At 50.5% G+C, this 19339-nt stretch overlaps 1 protein-coding gene across 6 annotated transcripts; it reads right to left on the bottom strand.

Annotated features, from left to right (window-relative positions):
* Nucleotides 1-807: 807 nt before the first annotated feature.
* On the bottom strand, nt 808-18928 carry DALRD3 (DALR anticodon binding domain containing 3). 6 transcript variants are annotated; one of them, XM_031959532.1, is made up of 16 exons: nt 15503-18928; nt 15024-15194; nt 10793-10976; nt 9950-10380; nt 9360-9664; nt 7972-8234; nt 7738-7823; nt 5914-6039; nt 4727-4797; nt 4496-4557; nt 4038-4120; nt 3418-3541; nt 3192-3250; nt 2706-2819; nt 2047-2115; nt 808-1930 (listed from the first exon to the last, which is right to left on the bottom strand). In XM_031959532.1, the coding sequence occupies exons 4-16, from the start codon at nt 10370-10372 to the stop codon at nt 1811-1813; spliced, it is 1905 nt and encodes a 634-aa protein (XP_031815392.1). In that variant the 5' UTR covers nt 10373-10380; nt 10793-10976; nt 15024-15194; nt 15503-18928; the 3' UTR covers nt 808-1810. The 6 variants fall into 6 exon arrangements, with proteins under 6 accessions (XP_031815392.1, XP_031815403.1, XP_031815415.1 ...); XM_031959543.1 differs by having other exon boundaries at nt 15024-15803; nt 16240-18928; XM_031959555.1 differs by having other exon boundaries at nt 16240-18928.
* Between the last annotated feature and the right edge of the window lie 411 nt (nt 18929-19339).

Genomic DNA, 19339 nt, shown 5'->3' with positions numbered 1-19339 from the left:
GGTATATTGGAACAGGGTTGTGAATAGCCTTGAATAGCAGAATCAGTGGGTAATTGATTTGAGAAGCATTGGAGAGCCACAGAAGTTCCTGAGCAGAGAAGTAATGTAATTCATAGTACATTTAAAAAAGATTACTCTGGCTCTAATATTGGGGGGGGGGGGGGGGGCATTGGAAGCAAGGCAGGTCCCGTAGAGACTGGAAAGCAGGAAACCTAAATGCGCCGTTCCATTTTGGCCCAATGGCTGCAGAATTCCAAGGGCACATGGCAAATGAATTTAGTTGCCTCAGGTATGTGCTGGTGTCTGGTACAGAAGTGTTCTCGGAGCAGGGGGGCCTGCTGAGGCTAAATGACTTTTCTTCTGAAATGTTTCTTTGTATTGTTTCTTCCACAGAACTCACCTCTCTGGGAAGAAGGCTTACAAAATAAATCATATCCCACCTTCATCTTGGTGCCCAGCCTGAGCCCCCCCCCCCCCCCCCCCCCCCCCCCCCCCCCCAATTGCCCCTTCTAGCACAAGCTGACTTGATTACTCAGAACCATGCCACATAGGTTATGGTGTCACTTCCACATCAGAAAGTAGTCCTTTGATCTTCCATTCATTGCTCACTTTCTCTTCTGAGGGGGTGTCTGTAACGGCCTGCTGTCACATGTGATGCTGTGGATGAACCCCATGAGATCACTCTACTCTCAAGACACTCAGACTAGGGAGCCCTGGGGTCAGGAGCCGAAGGTCACACCTGCAGCAAGAAGTGATGTCAGTTCATTGGCTCCTGCTTGGAAAACTGCTCCTGGATGTTTTTGAGGAGCCTCAGCTTGCTGCTGTTCCAGAAGAGCCAATGTGGAGGAGATGTAAGCGTCTACCTTCCCACCTCCCCCAAGCAGTGTCCATTTAGTTGGCATTGATCGATGGCACAGTTGAGTTGGGAAATGACAAAGGTCGCTAGGGGCGGCCATTGGCAGCAGTGACTGATGGGCTCTGGGCTCTTCAGTGAAAATTGCATCTGAATTGTTAGATCGGCAAATCCCAAAGGCAGGCTTGGCTTTGGCCAGTCTCTACATACTTTGTACTCCCAGGACTCAGTAGGTTGGCTTGAGCACATGTTTTAATAAATGCTTATTAAACTGGATTACTACTTGTGTCTCACTGCATTTTTGTGGTCTGAGCTACTGCCTGACTGACTGCATGTGCTTTGCCAGCGAGTAGCAGAAGGGCAACAATGTGGGTGCTGTGCGACAGCACAAGTGGAGGGTTCGCCACTCCCCGCAATGCTCATGCCTTTGCTTGATGAAATTGGGGCAGGAGGCGAAAGAATGGATTCAGAAGTTATTTAAAAGTTCCAACTTGGCTATTGTTTCCTGAGCAGAAACCCAAGGTGCCCGCCACCTGATAACCAACAAAAGCACTTTATTTTAGATAGAGATGTTTGCTGCCAACTTGTGCCAAAGGCTTTCTGGGGCTTTCTGGGCCCTGATAGTACTAGAAGAGTTTCTCCTTGCTTGTTAGTAAGTCAGAGAAATGATAAATTATCTTAGGGAACAGTAGTGACTGCCCGAGTATGGCCCAGCAGATGGAGTGGACCACCCAGAGATTGCTGGAGGCTATATTGGTGGGATATAATTTTGGCTAAAATACACCATTTTAACCATGGAAAGGTAGGCAGCAAGTCACCACAACCAAGCACCCTCCTTGCCCCCCTTTACAAAAATGCCCTGAGACCATGGAAACAGGGTGTGGAGAGTCCAGTGCCCAGGGGTGAGCAGTGAATGGCACATTGGGAAGGCCCTTGGAAGAGGACAGAACGGTTCCCTCAGATCTGGCTCAGTGGGGGAAGATGCAGGGTGGCCAGGGCGCTGTGAAAAACCTCCCGAACGGCATGCATCAATTGTAGTCGAGCAAACATCTGGCCAAACAGGTGAGGTTGTGGTTCCTGCAGGGAAAGGAAGCCATTCCACATTCATCAGGCTCTCTCCCTCTCAGACCGCACTCCCCCTAATGAACCTCTCCAGCTGTCCTGGCCCCAGAGGAGGTCAGAAGAGAACTCACCCCAAGGATGTGTACTCGGTTATAGTAGGAGCTAAAGTCCATGCTCAGATGCACCAGGAACTTGCACACCTAGGAAGAGAATATCCCTCAGGTTCACCAGGACACAGAGGGTAAGAGTAAGGCCTGAAAGCAGGAGACTCACCTTGTACCTCCCCTGCAAAGGAAATTTTCCCAAGGGGAACCCGGAGTAAGAGAGAAAATCAATTTTTGTCAACTTCTTTGTCAAGACCTTTATGCTTCTAAGGTAACCTAAATCACATTCCACCTTCACTCTCGAGCCCCAATGCCCTTTCTGAGCGCCCCATCCTCAGCTGCCCTTTCTTTCTGGCAAAAACAGACTTGATTATTCAGATCCACACCAAATGGGTTAGCAGGTATCACTTCCATATCAGAAAGTTGCCCTTTGATCCTCCATTCATGGCCTCTTTAGGTACAAGCAAAACTTACAGAAACTGCTCCTGAGAGCCAAACCACCTCGTGCCAGTCTGGGTGGAGAGGTGGAGGAATGTTTTTATTAATCTTCCGGAAGGCCTGTTCTCTGGCAGAGAGGGGGGCAGTCTGTGCATCTGTGCCTCCTGACCAAGCTGACTCAGAGAGGACTTGCCCTACCCTGACACACACACACTCCCCCCTGCCCCACGACGGGCATGGATCCATACCGCCTCGGTGTTGGCCGTTATCCGGATTCCGGGGCTCTTGACTTGGAGCTGGGCTGACTGGCTGAGCACCTCAGGAAAGGGGATGATGCCATTGAAAAGCAGAAGCCATTCCCCCTGTACAGAGAAATTCACTTATTGGAGAGACACCTTCAACTGGTCTGGCCTTGTTCCTCTGATCGGCCTTGCTCACCCTTGGGTTCCAGAAGTGGCAGAAAGCTTAGTTTGATTTAATAGACGAAAGTTTAGTCGGGGTAACTAGATCACTAGTGTGGGGGACAGCGTGAAGAGCCTTTTAAGAGTGAATAAAGGAGGCTTCAGGCAGGTTTACTCAAGAGTTCCATGTCTTTGTTTTTCATAAGCATATACTTAGGTCTTATGTTCCAGCCACAAGCTGACCTGGAGAACAGGAAACAGGGCCCAGAACCAGGCTCTGCAAACAGGGACTTTCCCAACTATCCCAATCCCCTCCTTGTCCTGGTCACTCACCTCTTCACGTAGCAAGGAGAAGTCCAGCTCAGACACATCAGGAAAAGCAGGATACAAACCTAAAAATGAGAAAGCTCTCAGAAAGTGGCCCAAATGCCCTTGGCCATCCAAAGATGCTTGGAGCAGCTCCAAAACCATCAAGATCAAGTACATACAGAAGAACAAGACTCCTGATTGCTCCTGTCCTTGCAGGCATCTGACTGACGTCCCTGTCCCTGTAGCTTACCTTGCTCCACACCCCGCTGGTAGCCATCAAAGAGCGTGGCAAGGCGGGCACAATTGTACATGACAAAAGCTCCACTCTTGGTGCCTTTGGTAGAGATGCTGGTGTCCTCCAGGTCCAAAGCCATCTGTCAGCAACATGACAGTCCCTGAACCCCAAGAGCTCTTGTATCTGGAGTCAGCCCCACCTCCCCTCTGTGGCAGAAGCCATGTTTAGAATCAGTTGTTTCAAGCTGAAAAAGAGATTACCTAGTCCAATGCCCTTATTTTACCAAAGAGAAAATTCAGACCTAGAGAACAGAACTGGATGGACCATAGCTCGAGTCTCCCCTTTGATTCTCAGACTTATTTCAGATCCTTATTTCTCCTACATCACAGCTTCTTCCCCATTTGGCCAAGAACACTAAGCATACAGGCAGTTCTTCCTTCCTCCCCACCCCTCAAGAACCTTTCAAAGGCATTATTTCCCTATCATGAAGGAACGGCATTATGCTGATCCACTATTAGGTCCTGCTCTCCATTTCAGTCTGTAAGGGGGAAAGCCCGACCCAGAGCATCCCAGGTCCCCTATCTTCTCCCAGGATCTCATCGCTTGTCCACAGCTGCGGGCCAGCCAGGTCTCACCTGACTTCGATGGGCTGTACTTAACATTTCAAACTTGACTGCAGCAGAAGTGAGAGCCCCAATTATTTCATTCCAGGTCTCATCTATTTATGGGGCAGAATCCAAGACAGGCACATCAGTCTAAGAAAAATAATCAACTCCCTCCTTCCTCCTAACAGTGCTCTCTGTTATCTCTAATCCCTTTTCCCTTTCCTGGCTCAGCAAGGGGCACAGCAAACAAAACATAACAAAACAAATTTTGGGGGGAAAGGACGATGCATTCCACAGCCCAACAGAGAAGATATTTTGTACTGGGCGGCCCTCCCGTAATTCCCAGATCACTAGTTGAGACACTGCTAAGAAACAGGAGAGGCCCAGCTAGTCCCCACCCCCCATCCTCTGGCAGGGGCAGAGCCAGGAGCCTCAGGGAGGAGGGTGATCCCCTGGGGCCTCTGGCTCTCAAACCCACAAAGCATTACCCTGAACAAAGTCAACTCCATACTTCAGCACGGAGGCCTCCCGCATCTGGGCTTGCCGGAGCCTGCCAAAAACAGCCCAGGAGAAAATGAGATGCAGCAGCCCCTCTGGCCACAGTCCCCCAGGAAAGGCCTACTTCTCCTAGGGGATGAGCCGGCTGGCTTTCCAGCCCCACTCCATCCGTCCCATCCCAAGCTGTCACCTCCAGAACGGATCCAGAGCAGCCTCCTCACCTGTAGTATTGGGGAGCATTCAGTGGGGTAGAGGAGCCCACGACTTTCACTGGTCCACAGACAAGGTGCTTCTGAAAGAGGGGGAGACGAATGGCAGAGTCCCCAGACTGGCCTGGAGAGAGCTCTTACCCCACCCTGACTGCTGGGCTTGCAGGCCAAGGCCACAAGCCTCCAGGAGGTCACAGGCCCTACAGTCCCAGGGGCCACCCGCTTCCTCCATCACAGCCCCAACCCAGCTGCGGCTCTCCCCCTCCCATGGGTCTGATGATCATCCTACCCACAATTTATCTGTGAGTAACAAATGACAACACTTAGGAAGAGCCCCCTAGGTGCCATGCACTGTGCTAAGGGAAAGGCATGGAAGCCAACAAAGCCAGACAGCCCCCGCTTCCTGGGGCTCGAGCCTCAAGCAGGGAGACGCTGCAGACAAGGCCCGGGCAGGCACCAGGTGGGCTCCAAGGGCACAGCTTCGCACAGCCTCTGGAACTCCCCCTTTTTCACACAGACACAAGACTTGGCCTTCCAAACCCTCACCAACCTGCTTGCATGTTCCCTCTCCAAACACACTTGCCACTTGTCAACCAGATTAGTTTCTCCAGTTCTGTCCAGCACCCTGGATACCCCCTTCCCCTAAATGCCTTCGCCCCTGCTCCACCTCCTAGACCTGGACCTTCAGTTGAGACAGTGATGACCCCAGCTCACAAACCAAAATACTTAACATCTCATCACACCCTGTTCTCTGCCTCATCAAATTTAAGACTTGGTTACATCAGTACCTAACACTGACCTTTATAATTCTCTTTGTCTAATTTTGGTGGATTGTAATGGAATATCAAAGAAACAGGAACTGGGACATTTCTGAGTCCTCCATGACACAAGAGATCTCAGTAAAACAGCAATGGCTAATAACTGTGTGCATCACTGGTGAGATATGGGCCACTTGTGGCCCACTCAAAGTTCCATACAAAAAGGCAATTACTCTTCCCCAGGCCCGGCCCCCTTGGTGTTTAAGAGCTAAATGTACAGAAGGGACACACGGCCATGACACAGGTGCAGGAAAGAGGAGGCAGCAAAACATCCCTCCACGCAAAGATTAGTGTGTGCTAGCTGGCAAAGGGTGGAAAGGGAAGCCTATGAGTTCTCCAGGTGGTCAAGGAAATGACGAGCTTGCACTGGTCTGTACTAACCTGCCTGGAAGGGGCACTGACATCCACCAGTCTCCAGAGCAGGTCCACCTTCTGCTGCTGGAATGCTTCCTCACAGCTCACCACATGCACCACGGAACAGGCCGGGCCTCCCACCGAAGACTCAGCCTGCAGGAGGCAGCGCAAGTATTGGAACCCCCATTTTGTAGAAGGAGAAAACACCAGATTCAATGGTTTATTCATGGTCACACAGCTAAAAAGTGATAGAGCTTGACAGAGTCCAAGTTTCTTTCTAGTTTGCCAGTCCCCATTTCAGAGCAGTAGCATCACTGCTGGCCTTGTCTGCTTAGCATAATTCTTGCCATACAGTAGGTGCTTAATAAATGTCTCCTGTAGAAATGCAAATTAAGACAACTCTGAAGTACCACTTCACACCTCTCAGAATGACTAAGATGACAAGAAAAGGTAATGACCAATGTTGGAGGGGATTGTGGAAAAATGGGGACACTGATGCATTGTTGGTGGAATTGTAAATGGATCCAACCATTCTGGAGAGCAGTTTGTTACTATGCCCAAAGGGCTATTAAACTGCATATCCTTAGATCCAGCAACGTTTCTATTGGGCCTGCATTCCAAAGAGATCTTAAAGGAGGGAAAGGAACCCACATGTGCAAAAATATTCACAGCTCTTTTTGTAATTACAAAGAATTGGAAAATGAGTGGATACTCATCAACTGGGAAACAGCTAAATAAGTTATGGTAGATTAATGTAATGGAACATTAGTACTCTAAAAGTGTGATGACCACGATTTTAAAATCAGCCAGAGTCAGGAATTCAGGTTAGGGGAAAATATTCAATCTTTATTCTCAGTAGAGATGAAGAAAGATTGGAGGTGGAAGGGAATCGGCAATAGCAATGTGTGCAGTTGAGTCAAGAAGCTAGCTAGACTAGAAGCCACGAGATCAGCAGCCACCAGAACAGAGCCCAGCCAGCCGTCTCCCCAAGCCTCTCTTCTTCCCCTCTGCCTCCGCCCACCAAAATCGTCATTTCCTATACAACACATCAGGACTTGCACAGAGAGTGGGCGGGGGCCATTCTTTCTCCAAGCATGAGAGGCATATTAATAGAGTATAGTTCAATTACTAATTAGCCTCACGTGCTTGGGACCTCAGTGCATCAACTCAAGCCTCAGCCCATTACATAAAAAAAATGACAAGCAAACTGATTTCAGAAAGGCCTGGAAAGACCCATATGAACTGATGTTGAGGAAAGTGAACAGAACCAAGAAAACATTGTACATAGTAACAACAAGATTAGGTGATGATCAGCTGTGATGGACTTGGCTCTTCTCACAAATCAGTAATTCAAGGCAATTCCAATAGACTTGGGATGGAAAGTGCCATCTGCGTCCAGAGAAAGAACTATGGAGACCGAATGTGGATTGAAGCATAGTATTTTCACCTTTTTCTTTCTCATGGTTTATTTCCATTTTCATCTATTTTTTTGGGTGCATTATAACAAATATGGAAATATGTCTGATGTTTATGGAAATATGTTTAAAGGGATTGCACATATTTAACCCATATCAGAGAATTTATTGTCTTGGGAAGGAGGAAGACAAGAGGAGAGAGAAAAATTTAGAACACAAAATCTTACAAAAATGAATGCTGAAAACTGTTTTTACATGTTTTTGAAAAATACTATTGAAGGAAAAAAAATATTGTTGTAAAAACAAAAGACATCAAGAAAGCTTCTATTTAATAAAATGAAAGAAAAATAAGTGTCTCTTGACTGGCTGGTTTAACTCAGATTAATTCAGGGGATGACAAAAAGAGAGATGATGGGGAAAGAAAGACTTTACATACCTTGCTGTGACTCAAAGGGAGATTACTACGGCACTGCTGGGCAGCCTCTTGGAGCTCCATCAAGGCTCCCAGTTGATCCTCAGTTACTACAGGAGAAAGAAGGAGAGTTGAGAATAGCCCAAGACTGGCATTTCTCTTTAGCTATGTCCTTGGCATTCTCCCTTGGCAGAGTCTGAACCAAAGAAGGAGAGCTGAGGGCCATCCCTCCCACAAAGATGACTTCTTAGCTTTTACCTAAACAGATGTCCAAGTTGGGGTCAAAGCCTTCCAGGTCTGGCTGCTGCTCCAAAAACTCTTTCAAGGATACTTTGCACACCACTCCGGGAGGTAAGTCTTCATTTGGGGCAGCAGCATGATCTCTAAGAACTTCCTTCAATGCTACAGTGGATTCTGGGGCTGAGGATGTCTTGGAAGCTGATGGCCAGTTGACTTTTAGCTGCTTCAGGAAATCCCTAAGCCCAGGGTCCTGTACAGCTGGAACCTGGTAAACAGTCACCCTGCAGAGCAAACAGGAACCCTAAACTACTACTGCATCAACACCAAAAACCGCCAATGGTCTGACCCTCTTAAACTTCAAGAACCCATGTTCTTGGGGCCTTAACATTCAACATGTCATTCAACATGAAGTATCTTGCACTACAAATACTGAAACCTGTCCTTCCTGCAGACTTCTCTATTGACTCCACTAATCACCCAGTCACTGGAGTTTGAACCCTCAGAATGGCCTCCTGCTTTTCTTTCATTCCTACATCCAAAAAGCTTTTTCCAAATTACAAAAATAGGATAAGTCCACAGTTTAAGTGAATTACATGCATATAAAGATGTGCCTTTTTTAAAAAAGTCTATATTAACTATGGTTCATAGTTCCTTGCGGTTTTGCAGTTTACACAGCACCACAACTTTAGGGGATAGACAGCATGCCAGTTAGGAAAATAAGGAAAATGGAGCTCAGTGGGATCAAATGATGTACCCAAACTGACACACAGTGAACAAGAGTTGAATCTTCTCTCAGTCTTGAAGAGTAAGGCTATTTTCTAGTCTTTTATTTGTCTTTTCTTTTTTCTCCATTAGCTAAAGAATAATCATCTCATTCATAAATTGTATAACAGCTTATGCATTGACAATCATATGCATCCACAAGGGTTTTCATAACTTCATTTGCAGAAGTTCTCACTCCACCATCATAAATCACATCCTCTTTGTACCCCAGTAAAAGTGTCTTGAGTTGCTTTAGCAAAATAAAGAACGATTCGGTAGCAAGTGGCCAATCTCCTGGCGATGAGCCTCTCCCTACTTTTGCTAGAACAGTTCTGAGCTAGCAGAGGCAATCGTTCTTCCGGCTCTCTCTAATTCAGTCCTTGAAAACAGAGGGTCTCCTCTCCACCCCGTGAGGCTTTGGAGCACTCACAGGAAGGGATGGTAACAGTGCAAAGCCACACACAACAATGATGCATGTCCAGGTCTTCCTTCCCTTCAGCGTCCTAATGCGAATTAAGGGAGGAGATGGACAGGGAGCAAGGCTTCCAGGTGTGAAACGCCTGCGAACGTCATCCTTTCTGCTTTAATGAAATTTCATTTCGTTCGCAAGCGAACCCTGCCAGCCTGCGCCGGACCTGACTCACCCTTGTGTCCGCAGAGCCTGGGCCAGGTGATCGGCCACCAGGACGGCTCTCAGCTGGCTCAGGCTCAGGGCGTCGGGCCCCTTAGCGCCGTGCAGGGACACACAGTCCAGGACCAGGCTTCGCTCCGAGGCGGAGGCGGCGGGCTGGGGCGCCACGTAGCCCTCCAGGGAGCTCAGCACCTGCTCAAAGACGGTGGGCCTCTCCAGCTGGAGGGCCAAGCCGGCCTGGGTCTGCGTGCATTTCTGAATGGGAGGGACGCCGGGGCCCTCCACAGCTGCCACCCCTTCAAGGATGTCTTTTGGCACCTGAGAAGATCAAGGGGAGGGGTGAGGAGCTGAGCAGGCTGCCCGGGAGGATCACGTGACCCGCTCCCGCGCCGGGGCATTTCCCCCGCCCCTCCCCCGCCGCCCTCCGGCTCGGGGAGCCACTCTCCTCCTTCTTCCCAATCCCCCTCCTCCCTCCCGGCGCAGGCTCAGCCCAGGCCAAGGGACAACACCACGTGCACATGCCCCAAGCTAGGAATTAGAACCCTGGGGACGGAGGAAGGCCCTGGGCCGGGGCGGGACCGTTCTCCGCCCGCTGGGCCCTACCTGCCCGTCCCCGAACAGGGCCCGCAGAGCGCCGCGGGGCGCCAGGAAGTCGCGGCTGCGCAGGTTCCGGGCGCTGTTCTCCTTGAACCACACGGAACCGCCGGAGCTGGCAGAGAGCGGCTGGGGCTTCAGGGCCGCGTTAAGGGCCCCCAAAGTTTCTCCGACCCCGAAGCGCCCGGTCGCCATGGAGACCGGAAAGTAAAGGGCGGAAGCGGAAGCCGGAGTCTCGGGCGTGGCCGGAAACGGAGCGAGCGCGGGGACGGCCACGTGGCCGCCAGGTTCCCGCAGCCGGGCCTGGCTGCCGAGCGCGTGCCCAGAGGGTGCCGAAAGCTCGGGGCCCTGCGCGGAGAGTGGGTCCACCCATCCGAGAACTGCAGCCCCAGGGCCTGGGCGCAGACCCCGCTTCATCCTCTCCTCATCCATTTATTAATCTGTAAAATAAGGATCAAGCCGTTGGTCCTCCGGGGGCGTCAAGAGTCCCGGAAAAATCCCAGTCGGACTGAGGCGGGGAAAACCTGCGCTCGTTCAAAGACCCTGCCCCCTTTGCCAAGAACGGGGAGCATCAAAGCAAGTCCCCCTACGAGAGTGTGGGCGGAAATCCCTGCAGGTGGGGGTCTCGGGGCTTGGGAAAGGCTGCTCAAATCCGGCTCTGGCTTTCCAGAGATTCGCTTTTGACCCAACAATAGGGGCTTTTTTTTTTTCTTGTTTAACAGTGAAGGGGAAGTGGAGTAGGAAAGAACACGAGGCTGTCGGCCAAGTTCCCTGCCCTTTCCTCTGCAGAAGGGGCACTGGCCGAGGTGACCTCCAAACGCTTCTGGTGATTCCTGGGGGTACGCCTCTTACCCGCTTCTAGAAACCAGTCCATCCAGCCCCTCAGAGGCGTCATTAGGACTAGCCAGGACCGCAGCGATTTACGAGTCCTCCAAGGGCCCAACTAGACTTCTAGGGGGGCTCGTAGAACCCATGAGCTCGGTAAAGGCGATGGAAAGAGAGATGCTGTCTCCGTCTCAGGTCCAGACAAGCTGACCTGAAGGTGTGTAAGTAATCAGTGGTTTTAATTTTCGTAGAGAAGCCTCTTTATTATGAATTCTAAATACTATTCTATCTAACTTTTATATATTTTTCTAAAATCAGTATTTTTCTTCTTCAACCTAACTTATAATTGAAGAATTCGGGCTAGCCTATAGGCCAAAAAAGAAAAAAATTTCAAGTCTTGTAAATATGCACCACCTTAAAGGCATACATCCTTGAGAAAATAATAGTGACAATACTTTATTTTCAAGCATCATATAGTATAGGGGAAAGAAACATTTTGAAATTTGAAATAAATTAGATGGGCCCAGGTTACTTTCTGCCTCTCAGCTTCCCTCTTGGTTCCTCCTAACCTAAGCCCAACTTCCCAGTTTTTTGCCTCTTCACTGGCCCCTGGTGTTGGTTCTTAGCTTTATAACTCTTCAGATTCCCCACGGCCTGGGGAATCCCCAGTTTAGGTCCCTAATATTGGGTTATTAAATTTGAATTTAGAGAATCTGAATTTGAATCCAGTCTCTACGTGATTTTGCAAACCTTGGACAGAAGACAATGAAAGGGCTTTACTAGCTGTATCTGTGATCCTTCAATTTGAAGCTAGAAGGGGTCTCTTAAAGAATTTCGTCTGATGTCTTCACTTTAAAAAGAAATCACTTTTATTGGTGTCTTTTATTTTAACATTGGAGCAGAAGATGGCATAGTGGATAAATAGAGAACTAGGCCTGAACTCTGCAGGTTTTTCTTATTGTTCCAGTTGTCCAATTCTTCATGACTCCATGTAGGATGTTCTTGACAGATACTGGAGGGGTATTTCTTCTCCAGTTCATTTTGCAGATGAAGAAACTGAGGCAAATAGGATTAAGTAACTTGTTCAGGGTCACAGAGCTAATGTCAGAGGCCAGATTTGAAGAACTTGGACACTAACCTAAACAACCTTTTATCCAATAAGCCAAGCCACCTTCGTTAGATTTTTAAACAGGAAAAAAAAAAAAAAAGGCAAGAAAACATGATCTTGATGTTGGTATAAATGATACTTAACACTCCAAGTTCCCCATAGAGAAAGCGAAGCTTAGAAGGGAAAAGGGATATTACTAAGGAGCATCACAGGTTTTAAGCAACACAGGATATGAACTCGGTGCTTGCTCCTCACCATTTTCTCCCTTCTTCAAGTAAATATGAATCAGAGAAAATCCCTCTAGCTTTGAGGAATTCAAACATCCGAGTGGCAGGTGATCTTAAGCCCTGAGGACAGGAGTTGGCCCCTTGGCACTTCTGTAGGAGATCCTTCTCAGGGACACTTTTTGCCTGCTCAAGACTCAAGTTTTAGTCCATGAGCCTTTCCAACACCCAATGCACTTTTTAAGTTACACTACAAACCAACCTCTAGAATAGGGGTTCACCATTTTAAGCCTGCTGTGCCCTGTTCGTCAGAACTGTACATACAAGGATGTATATCCTTGTATTGTCTTCAGGGCTGAGGTAGGTGGGTTAACAAGAACAATGACTGGGAGGGGGAAGAACTGGGGATTACTTTAGCCTGAAGATGAGACTTTGGTGGGGAGCACTCAGGGTAAGTATTTGTAAAACTTGCACATGGCTTGGTATAAGTAGGCTTCCTGACAACTAACAATGAGATGTGCTAAGGTAGGACTACATCCTCCTTCACTGGAGTCCTCCCTTGGGGGGTTGGGGGTGGGGGTGTTCAAGTGATTATATGAGCTGAGGCCTCTCTAACGAGCAAGGGCCTCATTTGGGTGCTGGTGGTTTTCTTTCTGAAGGTTCAGTTTTCCAGAGACCTGCCTCCAAGCTCACTTCTCTTTTCATTTCCTGAGCCCATTGTACCGGGCCAGTGCTCTCTCCACCACTCACAGCCAAGAGGTGATCTGAGAATTCCTCGTCACGCTAGACCAACTACTGACTGTCTGTAGTGACAGGAAGAGACCTGCTAGCTCAGATCCTGCCCAGTGACCTAGGCCACCTTGCCTTCCTCCCTGCCAGCCATTCCCTGCTCTCTGTGAGAGGCCTCTATAGGACTCCAAAGAAAGAGGACAGGAGTTTGCTAAATTTAGAGGGAGCAGTAAAGACAGCATCTAGCTCTGGAATTATTCATTTCTGAGGGAAGAGGAAGAAAGCTGGGAAAGAAGGAAAGGCAGGAAGGACTGCCCAAAGACCTGAGGTACACTGAGAGATAAACCTACTGCAGACAGATGAGTACTCAATGCACCTCCTGGAGGGAAGTCCAGGGGGGTAAGACCTGCATTACAACAGGCCCTCACTCAGTACCTACTTTGGAGATCCCTGCAGGAGGCTCCGAAAGAGCATTGGACAGACACGATATGCCCGATGGCTTCTTGGCTGTCCGCTCAACGGGAGTGATCGTGTCATTCCAAAGCACTTTCTGTTCCAGAGTCCTGTGCTTCCAACCTTCAGAAGAACCAGGGGCATAGGCCATGGCAGTCCCACATATGCCCTCACTTCCATTTGCTGCTTCCAGCTTTTTTGCCACAAGTTTCCCTCTCCTTTTGTTTCATCCTGCCCAGGAGTTCCTGGCTTCCAAAGACTTCAAAAGACCTTTATTTGGAAGGAAGTTCGCTTCCCCCAAAATTGTCACAAATAGAGAACCAGCAACTTTTCTTCCAAGACAAGATTCTTAAGAGTTCAGTATATTCCTATCTGTAATACCCCACCTGGGGTTAAGCCTAGGGTTGGCTGCCTGCATTCTCAAGCCCAGGGATGCTGCTTAAGTATTTCTATTGGGGTGGCTCTCTCCTTCCCTGCTCACTCATACTCTCAGCCTATGTGTTTTAACACAAAGAACAGTGACTCTAGGAAGGTTATGTCATACATCCTGGTCTCTTTCCCTAAACTACTTACTGTTCTGAGCTCCACAGATTATGCTAAGAAATTGCATTCATTTAGCAAATGGGGGAAGGTGGGAGGAGAGCAGCCTCATAGACTTTAGATCTGAGAATTGGCCTCCACATGGACAGGAAGGTCATATAGATTATTAGGCAGGAAGGTTGAATTTGAATCTCAACTGGTATGATGTGAAAACGTCAAGTTAAGCAGAAGTCTAAGACAGAGATACTAATACTTTCTTTCAGGTTGTTTGTGGTGAGGAAAGCACTTTGTCAACCATAAAGGGCAATCCCACTGAGTTATTATTAGCGAGACCCCTTCCAGCTGTAAGGGTTCTTTCTTCCTCCCTCCCACCCCAGCCCTCATGGGGGAAGGGCCATGCAGGAAGTTCACCCACATCAGCCCCACAGCCTGCTGGGCAGCCAGACACAGCCACTTCAAGGCCAGCAGCTGGGGACTGCTTCTGCTGAACCCTGAGACAGTTGGAGTGGTTTTTCCCCAGGAAATGAGACACTATCTGTAATGAGCAGAGAAGCCTTGGGGCCCAAATTGGGGGGGTGGGGGGAAGAAGAAGCAAATGGCCCATCTTCAGGGGAATGAAGGAGCTGGGTATCTCCTTGCCAAGGCAAGCGCACAACAGGACAGTAGGCCAGGCTCAGTAATTGGGTCTCCTCCACCCCAGACTCCACTCCAAAGCCTAAGATAGCCCACAGAAGGCATAACAGCAACTACCTTCTTCCACTCCAGCCAAGTGCTAGGGCTGGTCCAGGGGCCCAGTTGGAGGGAGGAGGTTTGCAACTGAAACTGCTGGGGGCCCCAGACTGGAGATAGCTAAAGAAAAAGGAAGTTAGCCCCACACCGAAACAGTGGTCCCCTACTCTTCAATGTGGCAACTTTTTCCCTTCCCTCCGTTGGGACAGTTCTGGGTCTTCTTCCCATTTCTTGCCTTGGAAAACTCCTTCAGGGAAGGAGAGAAGACTAGCTTGTCCTTACCATTGCAAAGGGAGCCACTCATCTGTTCTGATCTAAATGGAAAGGGGGTAGGGCTGGGGGCACAAACAATCCCTAGCAGGTAAGGAGATGGAAAAATACAGGATTGAGGGTTCATGAATTTCTTTGTACTTTGTAAATACTCTTTTCTCTGTCTGGCCCACTATCTTCCTCTGTCCAAATAATTAATCCTTACTTGGTAGTCCAATGCAGGTGGCCAGGTGCACCTGTGGCAGACAACTCCAAGTTGTAACAGAGTCTATATTGTTAGGAATCCAACAAGACAGCAAGCATGGCCCACAACTTTGGCTTCCAGCAGAAGTGCGTCAGGCCCTATCACAGCCGGCAAAAACAAGGATCTCCCATCCTAGAGAATCAAAATGAGTTGGGTACAGCAGCCAAAAGGTCAAGTCTCTGCCAGCACTGGCTGCCTTTGGTCCCCTGGAGTGGGAGGACAAAGGGCATGGGGAGCAAGAGGGTTGGAGATCCCACAGGTGCCCAGGCAGGAGAGCAGGGAACGAAATCCAATTGCAGCTGGAATGCTCTGAAGACAACAGCTGCTTTTGGGATTCCGTTGCCCGCTGTCAAGCTGTTGGAGACATTTCAGCCCCTGGGGGGCCTCCCAGGACAGGGAAGGCAGGACCCCAAAGGGAGGCATTATGATCTGGCACTTACCATAGCACAGATGGGCCTGGCCCCTGCCTCCCTCTTCCTGCCTGGCAATGAGGACTAACTCTGAGCAGAAAGAAGAAAGCTCCCCTGGCTGTATGAGGAGACTAGCCCCAAATGCCAAAGGCCCCTGTCCTCTTTCAGCCCCTGGATGGAACAAGTCTCCCTCTAGGTGCTGCCCCTGCAGCAATGGCGCCAATTCTGCCTGGGAGGGAACTGGCTTCAGTCGTTCTCAGCTGTCACACACACCCCAGGCTCCCACTCCAGCTGAGCCAACTCCGGGAAGATAAAGAGGCACCTGGTGAAACTGAGCCAAAGCAAGGGGAAAACAAAGCAGTCACCTGTGGCTACAGAAACAATGGGGGGAGGGGGAGACAGATGGGAGGGAGAGGAGAGGGAAGGAAGATGGAGGCTGCCCCTGGGGCCTGGGGCCTCCAAGAGTGAGAACAGCTTCTGGGGAGCCAGGAAATCCGAGCTGCCTCAAACCTTAATCCGGATTAGGCCGGGAGAAGCTCTCTCCCTGGGGATTATTACCAGCACAAGGAAGCTGCTGCTGCTGCTCCAGACGCCCTTCCCACAAAGCCCCCTTAACCCAGTATCCCAAACAAGGCCAGGGAACCTCCTCTGAGGAGGATTTCAAACAGGTCTTGAGGCTGGACTGGGGCACTCTCTTGGCCCAAAAGAAGGTTGCTTCGATGAATCCAGCCCAACACTTGTGGTCTTCACAAATAGGCTTTCCTCACCCCGATCTTGTGAGGAACTGATAAGCAAAGATCTTCATTTGCAGACAGGCTCAGGATAGGGCACTAGGTAAGGAGCCAGGATCAGACTCAGTACCAGACACCAGTGGCTTATTTCCATACTGAGACACCAACCACTGAATCCCAGGTTCTGGTCACTGCTCGTCTTGAAGGAGAACCTAAGAGAGGCAATCAAGAAGGAAATGAACCCACCAGCACATTGGAAACTTGGCAATCTGAAAGGAACTAGACGCTGGGGCTGCAAAGAGAGAGGAAGTGAATCCATTGAGGTCAGAAGTAGGAGGAGGAGAAGAAAGCGAGGCCTCCTTTAGCTCCTTTGGGCATTCTAGAGCTTGAGGTCAGAGCCAGCAGCCCAGGATTCTAGGGGAAAGGGTGACAGAAGTTTGGAAGACTAGTTTTTGGACTCTGTGTCCAACCATGAAGCTAAAGACTCCCCGGGGTAGCACTGGCAGCACCAGAGCTGAGAACCTAGTGAGGCGTCTCCTTTTTAGCCTAGGGCAGACCTGGGGCAAGGCAGAAAACACATAGTACATTCAAGTTTTCTTTAACTTGTCCCAAATTCCATTGAAAAAGTCTTATTTGTGCTTCCTTTCCTATCAAGACATATAGCAGTTATGTAGTAGAAAACAATGCTAGACTTATATGGCAGCTGAATGACTAGGTAAATTCCAGCCAAAATATTTAATCTGTAAAAAGAGATCATAATGCTTACTACAATTTATATTTTGGGGGCTGTTGTGAGAAAAGCATTTCACAAAATGTCAGATATGCTGGGGTTAGATGGTCATTCTCTCCTCCCCTCTTCAGAACCGGCTATAAAGGAGACCTCAAATCTCTATACAAGCCAGAGCGTCCATTGGATGGCAGCATTCTATAGCTACATTTGGAATCGGGAGATTTGACTTCTAAAAGCACATCTATTTCTTTGAGCCTTCACTTTCCTCATTTGTATAGTGAATGAGTTGAAAGTAAGCATCAAGATTTCTTCCAGTTCTAATTCTTTAATCTCTATCATGCTTCTGGATACCAGGGTAGCCTAGAAAAGGGAACATTCTTCTGACTCAACTGGGTCCTATTTTATTGGGCCTGGAGGAAACTCAGAATCAAGACTGGAGTGGGGGTGGGGTGGGGGGAGAGAAACAGTCTGAAGAGCAGGAGAGAAGCTGGATGACTAGATCAGATGTTTTAAAGAGGGTCTAATTACAGATTCCCAATTGTTATGTGACTGTCACCTCTAGCTTCCCAGACAGTGTTTCTGGTAACTCTTCCCTGCCCAGGCTTAAAAAGATCCAGACATATAGGCAAGCCCAAGGGCTAATAGGATCAGGGGATGGCCTTGGCCAGCTTGTGTCCTGGCGAACCTAACCCTAGAGGTCTATCCAAGATTGCCTAGATTCAGGTCCTCATTCTCTTGGGGCTGCAGGCTCCCAGCAGGATGTGAGATCAAGAACAGAAGAAGAGGAAATGCTTGTGGGGAAAGCAGGAGCCAAGAAACAGAAATCAGAGTGTGGAATTCAAGGCCTAGAGGAAATCTGAACTTACTACCGGCTCCCAACAAGCACTAGCCTCCGTTCCCCAGAGCACACTCTGCTTCTTCTCTCAGGACACTGGCAAGACCTGCCTGGGGGAGATCCTTGTCCTGAGTTGGCCCCGGTCTCTAAGCTAAACTATTAGCTCGGGCTGGGAGCACAGTACTCTGGTAGGGCTACTTAGAAGGAAAGGAAACTTTCACAAGACTTTTGCATTTCAGCGGAAAATGAGGCTATCCAGAATTACAGGATGTTGGCGCTGGGAAGGGTCCACAAAGACGCTAGAAGCCCCCACTGAGGTGATTTGTGTACCGCAGTCCTCTCCACCGTCCATCTCCAGCCTCGGCCCTTCCAACACCGCAGATTCCCTCCCGTTAGGGCTTCAGCCTCCTTCTCCCCTCACTTCCTACCGCTGCGGGTGGCGGGGCCGCCTTTCGCCGGAACAGCCGAGGCACCGGGAGCTCCTCTCCATCTGCTCTGGCATCTGTAGCCTGCGGCTCAGAGCCGCCAGGTTCCTCTTAGCCAGGACCACATGGCAGTGCCCGGAGGCTCGGACCTGGGCTCCGCGGCCCTCCTCCCGCCCCCTGGGCTTGGCCGGGAAACCCTCCGCCCAGTCCGTGGGGGCCAGCTGCGGGCTGTCCGCGGAGACTTTCCTCCAAGGGGTGGGGCAGGTTGGGGGGACAAGGGTCAGCTTGTCCCGAAGAGGGGAGGGGGGGCTGCGCAATCACGAGCTCGCGTTCTGGGGAGGGTACGCAGGGGACTGGGCTTGGGACCTGTCCCAGAAATGGGCTGACACGGAAGGGGCTCCGGAGCAGGGCGCGCTTCGGTGCGGGGCGGTGTCTCCGGTTCGCGGCGATCGACTTCTCGAATAGGCGGACTATACAGGCCATTCAAGCCCTGGGACAGGCTAGGGTCCGAGGGCGGGGTAGGTCGGGCCCCTCTTACCTGCTGAGGCTCCGAGCGGAGCCGCAGGGCAACTTTCCCCTTCCGTGAGTCTGGGCAGCCAGCTGGGGCCGGGGTGGGGGGTGGAGGAGGCGGGAGGGGGGAGGCTACGAAGATGCGCCGCGCCGCGCCCCGCCCCGGATGCGCCGCGATCCGGACCCCTCCGTGCGCGGGCCACTCTGAGAACTCCTCCGTCTTGACCGCCCCGAGTCTCGGGGCCCTTTATAGCGGCGCCGCCCCCGCCCCTCCGCCGCGAGTTGCCTCCGCAACCAATCCCCGCGCGCCCGCCCTCCCTCCCTCTGGACTCCGCCCCGCCTCCCACGGCCGGGGTGGCCGAGCTGGGGCTGCTGGGCCGCGGGGCTGGGCGGGGGCAAGAAACGGAGGGAGAGCTCCCTCCCGTTCCACCCCGTCCCTCCCCCCTCTTACCCCCTCCTTCTCCGGGTGCGGGGCCGCCCCCTAACGGCCGAGTACCCGACGGTTGGGAAAGTTCCAGACGGCGGACTGGACTGGGTGGGGCGCCCCGCCGGGGAGTACCGCCGTTGTCCCCAGTCCTGAGGACCCAAGGGCTGGGAGCGGAGCAGCCCCGGGGCCCCTTCCACGGTCCCAGGGAA

This window comes from Sarcophilus harrisii, chromosome 1 (assembly GCF_902635505.1).
Source record: "Sarcophilus harrisii chromosome 1, mSarHar1.11, whole genome shotgun sequence".
Taxonomy (NCBI): Eukaryota; Metazoa; Chordata; class Mammalia; order Dasyuromorphia; family Dasyuridae; genus Sarcophilus; species Sarcophilus harrisii.
Note: the sequence above shows the minus strand (reverse complement) of the source record. Positions and strands in the feature narration are given on the sequence as shown.

Coding starts and splice junctions, on each gene's coding strand:
- DALRD3 (XM_031959532.1), bottom strand. CDS start 10,372: ATGGATGAGGAGAGGATGAAGCGGGGTCTGCGCCCAGGCCCTGGGGCT. Junction 4,558..4,726: donor AATGCTCCCCAATACTACAG/GTGAGGAGGCTG, acceptor TGTTTTTGGCAG/GCTCCGGCAAGCCCAGATGC. Junction 3,542..4,037: donor GTACAGCCCATCGAAGTCAG/GTGAGACCTGGC, acceptor TGTTGCTGACAG/ATGGCTTTGGACCTGGAGGA.